The sequence below is a fragment of the Leucoraja erinacea genome, unplaced genomic scaffold (genome assembly GCF_028641065.1).
Source record: "Leucoraja erinacea ecotype New England unplaced genomic scaffold, Leri_hhj_1 Leri_201S, whole genome shotgun sequence".
Lineage (NCBI taxonomy): Eukaryota > Metazoa > Chordata > Chondrichthyes > Rajiformes > Rajidae > Leucoraja > Leucoraja erinaceus.
In genome coordinates, this window is record NW_026576102.1 from 72501 (window position 1) to 81347 (window position 8847).

General features: G+C 46.1%; 1 protein-coding gene across 1 annotated transcript in view; it reads left to right on the plus strand.

The window, feature by feature from the left end:
• LOC129716284 (dehydrogenase/reductase SDR family member on chromosome X-like) overlaps positions 1-8303 on the plus strand; it is a gene marked incomplete at its 5' end in the record, with an annotated part of 54244 nt that extends 45941 nt beyond the window's left edge. The window contains one exon of the mRNA XM_055666156.1: positions 7829-8303. Coding sequence (XP_055522131.1) covers positions 7829-8026 — 198 coding nt within the window. The remainder of the gene's footprint in view (positions 1-7828) is intronic.
• Positions 8304-8847: the final 544 nt, after the last annotated feature.

Sequence of the window (8847 nt, forward strand, 5' to 3'; positions counted from 1 at the left end):
ATTGGTCACATACACATACGAGATGTGCAGTGAAATGAAAAGTGGCAATGCTCGCAGATTGTGCAAAAAGACAAACAAACAAACTACAAACAGAATGGAACAGAATCACATATTCTTTTACATATTACAAATTGTGGTAGGAAGGGAAAAGGAAAAAAACAACAACAAAAAACAGCAATTAAAAAAAACTCAAAACCCAGTAGAGTGGTTCAGTAGAGTTAGTCCCTGGTGAGATAGGAGTTTACAGTCCTAATGGCCTCTGGGAAGAAACTCCTTCTCAACCTCTCCGTTCTCACAGCATGGCAACGGAGGCGTTTGCCTGACCGTAGCAGCTGGAACAGTCCGTTGCTGGGGTGGAAGGGGTCTCCCATGATCTTGTTGGCTCTGGAGTGGAACATTCTGACGTATAGATCCTGCAGAGGGGCGAGTGAAGTTCCCATAGTGTGTTGTAGTGGGTGCTGGCTCTAATTTGTTTTTTCACATTCCATTCATTCACTAGTTCTTTGCCACCCTTTTCAATTCTTGCAGCCCTTCGGCTCACCGAGTCCATCCATTCCAATCCAACTTTATTTGTTAAGCACTTTAAAACAGCCAGTGTTGACCAAAGTGCTGTACAGATGAATAAACAAGACATCATAAACAGACACCATAACAGCTCACATGAGGCGCAAAAATTACATATGAAATACAACAATAAATTAAAAGACATAAAAATGAGTAAAAATAATAGCCACGGAATAAAAGCAATCAAAAAATAAGAAATTAAATTTACTTAAATAAAGTCGACATCTTACTGGGTATCAAAGGCCACGGAGAAGAGATGGGTTTTAAGAAGTGATTTAAAAACAGACAGAGAAGAGGCCTGTTTAATGTGGAGAGGCAGATCGTTGCATAATTTGGGTGCCGACACAGCAAAGGCACGGTCCCCTCTGAGCTTCAGCTTAGTTTTAGGCCCACTCAGGAGCAGCTGATTATCTGACCTGAGAGAGCGGGTGGGTGTATAAGGGTGTAGAAGCTCAGATAGGTAGGGCAGGGCAAGACCATTCAGGGATTTAAAAGCAAATAAAATAATTTTAAAATGGATCCTAAACTGAATAGGCAACCAGTGGAGTGAGGCTAAAATGTGCGAAATGTGCTCATGTTTACGTGTGCCAGTTAAAAGACGTACAGCTGCATTCTGTACCATCTGGAGACGGGCGAGTCCATGCTAACTGTTCTCACCAGCTCCATGTTCAAGGAAGTCTTACGTTCAAGGAAGCAGGCATCACTCACGTCACTTTGAAAAGTCGTCAGGATGGAAATAGCGTTGATATTTTTACCCTTAGCTCTCGCTGCAACTTGGCGGAACAATGACTAGATTTTCTTCAGCTGAAAATAATCAGCAATTAACCACTGATTCCAGTTTATTAAGGGCTCAAAGAAGTCACAAAGGTCTTATTTTCCAGAAACCATGTACTTTTTTATAGAGACACAAAGAGGTTCAGATGTTGGTTTACTTTGGTAACTCTTGATGTACTTTTTAATTTATATTTGACCTTCCTGCAACAATTTTCAAGCAGAATAAAACTATGGAATACCATAGCTTCCATGTCCATATAATACATTTTGGACTTGTACAAATTTTACCATTGAATAGTGAATGATAATCAAATTACACAAAAATGCTGGAGAAACTCAGCGGGTGCAGCAGCATCTATGGAGCGAAGGAAATAGGCAACGTTTCGTCCCGAAACGTTGCCTATCTCCTTCGCTCCATAGATGCTGCTGCACCCGCTGAGTTTCTCCAGCATTTTTGGGTACCATCGATTTTCCAGCATCTGCAGTTCCTTCTTAAACATAATAATCAAGCATCTGGATTATTTGAAAATATATGAGTCCATGGATTTATTCTGAGGTAAACTGCCTGACTCTGGCCTCACAGATATGCTGGAAATCTGAGACAAAAACATAAAAGATTGGCAACATTTAGCAGGTAGACACAAAATGCTGGAGTAATTCAACGGGTGAGGCAGCATCTACGGAGAGAGGGAATGGGCGAGGTTTTGGGTCGAGACCCTTCTGCAGTCATTTAGCAGCAGCTGTGGAAAGAGAAGCAGAGAAGAAGGCCTTTCATCAGCGTACCATTCAGACAAACTTTATTTGACCTGATAGAATATAGAACATAAAATATGGAACTGTGCAGAACAGGTCCTTCGGCCCAAAATGCCCCTGCTGGACATGAGGCCAAGTTAACCTAATCTCCGCTGCCTGCATATGATCCATAATCCATCCATTCACTGCCTATCCATGTGCCCATCGAAAAGCCTCTTAAATGCTTGAGGAAGGTACAATCGCAACGCGTAAGAAAATATAAGACAGGCACCTGGATAGGACAGGTTTAGAGGGATATGGGCCAAATGCAGGCAGGTGGGACTTGTGTAAATGGGATATGTTGGCCGGTGTGGGCTAGGGCCTGTTTTCTCGCTGTAAGACCCTATGACTATCACAGAAAGTACATCTTGGTGACTGGTTGCATCATGACTTGGTGCAGGTCCACCACTGATTTTCCGGCACGCTTGATTCCAGAGCCTTGCTGGATTATCCATTTTGCCGGGTCGACAGAGGTCGTGGCCTCGGGGGACCGAGATAACAGCCCACAAAGTCATTCTCAGAAGTTGGCTATGGGAACAGATCTGCCGGCTTCGGCCGGGCCAGAGTTCCAGAGCCCTGGCTGCACGCGGGGATATTCGGCCCGCCGATTGGCCACGGATGTCCCGATGAGGTCGAGATCGGCCACCTCACCCGGCCTAGGAGCCACATCTTCGGGGGGACTTCCGGGGCTGGTTTCAAGTGCGCCCTCGTAAATTTGTCCGGATTAAAGGAGGTGCCGTACCAACCAGTTGCCGGAAAATCGGAGGTCGGCCGATATGAAAATTCCAACACACTGAAATGCAAAATGGCTGCAGAGAGTGGTGAATTTTGAGATTGAGAATCTCGGCTTTAAAAATATCCAGAGGACATGACTTGAGAATTAAGGGACAGAAGTTTAGGGGTAACACATGAGGGGGAACTTCTTTACTCAGAGAGTGGTGGCTGTGTGGAATGAGCTTCCAGTGAAGGTGGTGGAGGCAGGTTCGTTTTTATCATTTAAAAATAAATTGGATAGTTATATGGACGGGAAAGGAATGGAGGGTTATGGTTTGAGTGCAGGTAGATGGGACTAGGGGAGAATACGTGTTCGGCACGGACTAGAAGGGCCGAGATGGCCTGTTTCCGTGCTGTAATTGTTATATGGTTATATGTTATATGGTTATATTGAATGGTAGTGCAGGCTCGAAGGGCCGAATGGCCTACTCCTGCACCTATAATCTATGTTTCTATGTTTGTACTACTACTTCTGCTTCCTAGGGATTTAAAGCCATTGACACAACCGGGATGATGTCCCATGACAATAATCTGAAGCTCTGGGGCTACCGAGCTTCCGTTCTGGTTATTTAAACAAAGTGAATACTTGCGTCATTGGCAAGCAGCTTTGCATTTTGAAGATCTGTAGAACCGTTTCATCTGAGACTCCAGTCATCTGTGAAGCAGTGTGTAAAAAAATCCATCGCTATCTCAAGGCATTTCAGCTGCTCAGGGATCCATGCTATTTTAAATATCGTGCTTCAAGTTTCCTGGATATTTTTAAAGCCGAGATTGATCGCTTCCTGATTAGTAAGGGCCACAAAAGTGGCACGGGAATGGGGTTTAGAGGGAATAATTGATCGGCCATGATCAAATAGCGGAACAGACTCGATGGGACAAATCCCTAGTTCTGCTCCTATGTCTTATTTTAAGGTTGTATAGTCTTAGGATTGCATTTTATCTTAGGTGTGACTTTAAGGTGAGGGGGCAAATAGACAATAGACAATAGGTGCATGAGTAGGCCATTCGGCCCTTCGAGCCAGCACCGCCATTCAATGTGATCATGGCTGATCATCCCCAATCTCCAGAACAAGGGGTCACAGTTTAAGGATAAGGGGGAAATCTTTTAGGACCGAGATGAGGAAAACATTTTTCACACAGAGAGTGGTGAATCTGTGGAATTCTCTGCCGCAGAAGGTGGTTGAGGCCAGTTCATTGGCTATATTTAAGAGGGAGTTAAATGTGGCCCTTGTGGCTAAAGGGATCAGGGGGTATGGAGAGAAGGCAGGTACAGGATACTGATGTCAGCCATGATCATATTGAATGGCGGTGCAGGCTCGAAGGGCCGAAGGGCCTACTCCTGCACCTAATTTCTATGTTTCTAATCAGTACCCCGTTCCTGCCTTCTCCCTATTTCCCCTGATTCCGCTATCTTTAAGAGCCCTATCTAGCTCTCTCTTGAAAGTATCCAGAGAACCAGCCTCTAGCGCCCTCTGAGGCAGAGAATTCCACAGACTCACAACTCTCTCGGTGAAAAAGTGTTTCCTCATCTCTGTTCTAAATAGCTTACCCCTTATTCTTAAACTGTGACCCCTTGTTCTGGACTCCCCCAACATCGGGAACATGTTTCCTGCCTCTAGCGTGTCCAAACCCTTAATAATCTTGTATGTTTCAATAAGATCCCGTCTTATCCAAAATCTAGAGTGTACAAGCCCAGCCGCTCCTTTCTCTCAGCAATTTAAAAGTAAATCTGCGGGGCAAGTTTTTAAGTCTGAATAAGGGTCTCGACCCGAAACGTCACCCAATCTTTCTCTCCAGAGATGCTGCCTGTCCCGCTGCACACCAAGATGCCCCCATCTTAAGCTATTTGCCCATTTGCCCCCATTCGGCCCATATCCCTCTAACACCCTCCCATGCATCTACCTCTCAAAGTGTCTTTACCTCTTTAGCTTATACTACCTTCTGGCAGCTCGTTCCATGTACCCATCACCCTCTGACTTGCTGCCATACACCACCTACAGTGCCAGAGACCCAGGTTCGATTCCGACTGCGGCTGCTGTCCGTGCAGAGTGTGTACTTGAGATCATCGGTTTCCTCCCACGCTACAGGTTTGTAGATTAATTGGCTTGGTACAAATGTAACTTGTCCCTAGTGTGAGCAGGGTAGTGTTAATGTGTGGGGATGGCTGGTTGGTGCGGACTCGGTGGATCGAAGGGCCTGTTTCCACGCTGTATCTCTAAAGCTAAACTAAATCCTAAGAGGGAGTGACCGGGATGAGACTGGTCCTTGATGATGCTGCTGGCCTTGCCGAGGTAGCGTGAGGTATAAATGGTTGGTGTGGTGGTCTGGGCTGCGTCCACCATTCTCTGCAATTTCTTGCGGTCTTGGACGGAGCTGTTCCCAAACCGAGCTGGGACGCATCCCGATAAAATGCTTTCTGCACCGCATCTGTAGAGGTTGGTGAGAGTTGTTGGGGGCATGCCGACCTTCCTAAACCTTGTAAGGAAGTAGAGGCATTGGTGTACATTAATGGCCACTGCTTCAATATGGGTTGGTCCAGGACAAGTCATTGGAGATAATTACTCTGAGGAATTTGAAGCTTTCAACCAGCTTCACTTCAGCGCCATCGGTGCAAGCCGGGGTATGTGTGCCTAGGGTTGCCAACGGTCCCGTATTAGCCGGGACATCCCGTATATTGGGCTAAATTGGTTTGTCCCGTACGGGACTGCCCTTGACCCGTATTTGACCGCTACTTCTCGGGTCGAGGGGGCTGTCGGGTCGGAGCGCCACGTCCGGCCCCGCCTCACCCGTGGCCCCCGTCGGTCGGCAGCCCGGTCAGCTGTCAGACCTATGGATGTTCGCATACCGCCGACACCATCAACACCCCTCCTTCTCATGGCCGATCATCGGTTCATGAGTTGGATGGGGCGCCAGACAATGGTGGTGCCGTCTGCGAATCTGTCAATTGAAGATAGACACAAAATGCTGGAGTAACTCAGCAGGACAGGCAGCATCTCTGGAGAGAAGGACCGGGTTATGCTTCGGGTCGAGACCCTTCTTCAGACTGTTCGCTTCGGGTGGAGACCCTTCTTCAGACTGATTCTGTTAGTAAATTGAATTTGATTTGTACATGGCTGTGCAGTCGTGGGCGTACAAGCTGAAAACTTAATTACTGTTTGAAATATTTTCTTGATTAACCTTTGAGAAACAACTCATTCCTACAAATGTAATTAGTGTATTTTGGCCGTGTCAATATTTATTTAGATTTCTCCTATTCATTCACCGCAGACTTGCATTGAAAGTCTATCATTGCAACCTTTATTTGACTGTGAACGGAAGGATGGAAATGGATTTCTAATTGGACTGAAGTAAATTGTTTTTAAGTATCTACAGTCTGATCTTACAGTACCTTGTCAATGCTAAATTGCATTAGTGTCACAGCCCATGGTAGCAGAAGGTGGCTCAGCTTTAGAGTTGTTGCCTCACAGTGCGAGAGACCTGGATTTGATCCTGACCATGGGGTACGGACTTTGCAACTTCTAGGCTTCCTTTTCTACACATAAACTGCACACCAATACTAACGAGAGTCATAAAGCCCGCCGCTAGTTTGTCAGCAGGCCGCTAATTGCTCAGTTCAGTTTATTGTCACGTGTACTGAGGTACAGTGAAAAGCTTTGAAGTTTAGTTTAATTTAGAGAGATACAGCACGGAAACAGGCCCTTCGGCCCACCGAGTCCATGCCGACCAGCGATTCCCGCACATTAACGCTGTCCTACACACACCAGGGATAATTTTACATTTATACCAAGCCAATTAACCTGCAAAAACCTGTGCGTCGTTGTAGTGTGGGAGGAAACCGAAGATCTCGGAGAAAACCCATGTGGTCACGGGGAGAACGTACAAACTCCGTACAGCCAGCACCCGTAGTCGGGATCGAACCTGTGTCTCCGGCGTTGTAGGTGCTGTAAGGCAGCAACTCTACCGCTGCGCCACCGTGCCACCCATGGTTGCATGCTAACCAGTCATAGAAACATAGAAAATAGGTGCAGGAGTAGGCCATTCGGCCCTTCGAGCCTGCACCGCCATTCAATACGATCATGGCTGATCATCCAACTCAGTATCCTGTACCTGTCTTCTCTCCATACCACCTGATCCCTTTAGCCACAAAGGCCACATCTAACTCCCTCTTAAATATAGCCAATGAACTAGCTTCAACTACCTTCTGTGGCAGAGAATTCAACAGATTCACCACTCTCTGTGTGAAAAATGATTTTCTCATCTCAGTCCTAAAAGTCTTCCCCCTCATCCTTAAACTGTGACCCCTTGTTCTGGACTTCCCTAACATCGGGAACAATCTTCCTGCATCTAGCCTGTCCAACTCCTTAAGAATGTTGTTAGTTTCTATAAGATCCCCCCTCAATCTCCTAAATTCTAGCGAGTACAAGCCGAGTCTATCCAGTCTTTCTTCATATGAAAGTCCTGACATCCCAGGAATCAGTCTTGTGAACCTTCTCTGTACTCCCTCTATGGTAAGGATGTCATTCCTCAGATTAGGAGACCAAAACTGTACGCAATACTCCAGGTGTGGTCTCACCAAGACCCTGTACAACTGCAGTAGAACCTCCCTGCTCCTATACTCAAATCCTTTTGTTATGAACGGAAAGACAATACATGATTGCAATCGATCCATTTACTGTGTACCAACACTTGACAAGGGAATAACGTTTAGTACAAGGTAAAACCCGTAAAGTCCGATTAAAGATAGTCCGAGGGTCACCAATGAGGTAGATAATAGTTGTGATGTTAATTGTGGCAGTTTTCATCCTTTCTCAGTTTAGTCTATTGTCAAGTGTAACCAAGGTACAGTGAAAAGCTTTTGTTATGTGCTAACCAGACAGCGGAAAGACAGTACACGATTACAGTCTCTCCCTCTCTCCTCCTGCAGACTCCGAGCCAGGGTGCCTCCACCGTGATATACGCCGCGCTCTCGCCCGACCTGGAAGGTTCCGGCGGTTTCTATCTCAACAATGGCCAGAAGGAAAAATCGGCAGACGTTTCCTACGACGAAGACCTCCAGACTGAACTGTGGGCCCAGACCTGCAAACTGCTCGGGATTCCAGAGTGGCCTGTCAACGCCTCTTGAAGAACAAAAGGCCTCTCCATCCTCAAGGCCCTGTGGACTCGTCTTTCCTTCTTGAAAGGCAGGCAGCAAGAATAACTAATTCTTGAAGAATAATGAGGATAATGGATAGGACGGGTTTGGAGGGATATGAGGCTAAAAGCGGGCGGGTGGGACTAGTGTAGATGGGACATGTTGGCCGGTGTGGGCAAGTTGGGCCGAAGGCCCTGTTTCCATGCTGTATCATTCTATATGACTCTATAATCAATCACAGGAAAATTCGAGCTTAAAATTAACAGAATATCATAAATAACCAATTAAATTCCTCAGTTTGCGCTCATTAGTAGAACCAGCCCCCAAAAAAACCCATCCTATAATCGTTTAGATCTATCAAATGCAATGAATTGTTAAGGTAAATAATGAATGGTCACACCAAATATAGACAATAGACAATAGGTGCAGGAGTAGGCCATTCGGCCCTTCGAGCCAGCACCGCCATTCAATGTGATCATGGCTGATCATCCCCAATCAGTACCCCGTTCCTGCCTTCTCCCCATATCCTCTGACTCCGCTATTTTTAAGAGCCCTATCTAGCTCTCTCTTGAAAGCATCCAGAGAACCGGCCTCCACCGCCCTCTGAGGCAGAGAATTCCACAGACTCACCACTCTCTGTGAGAAAAAGTGTTTCCTCGACTCCGTTCGAAATGGCTTACTCCTTATTCTTAAATTGTGGCACCTAGTTCTGGACTCACCCAACATCGGGAACATGTTTCCTGCCTCTAGCGTGTCCAAGCCCTTAACAATCTTATATATTTAAATGAGATACCCTCTCATCCTTCTAAGCT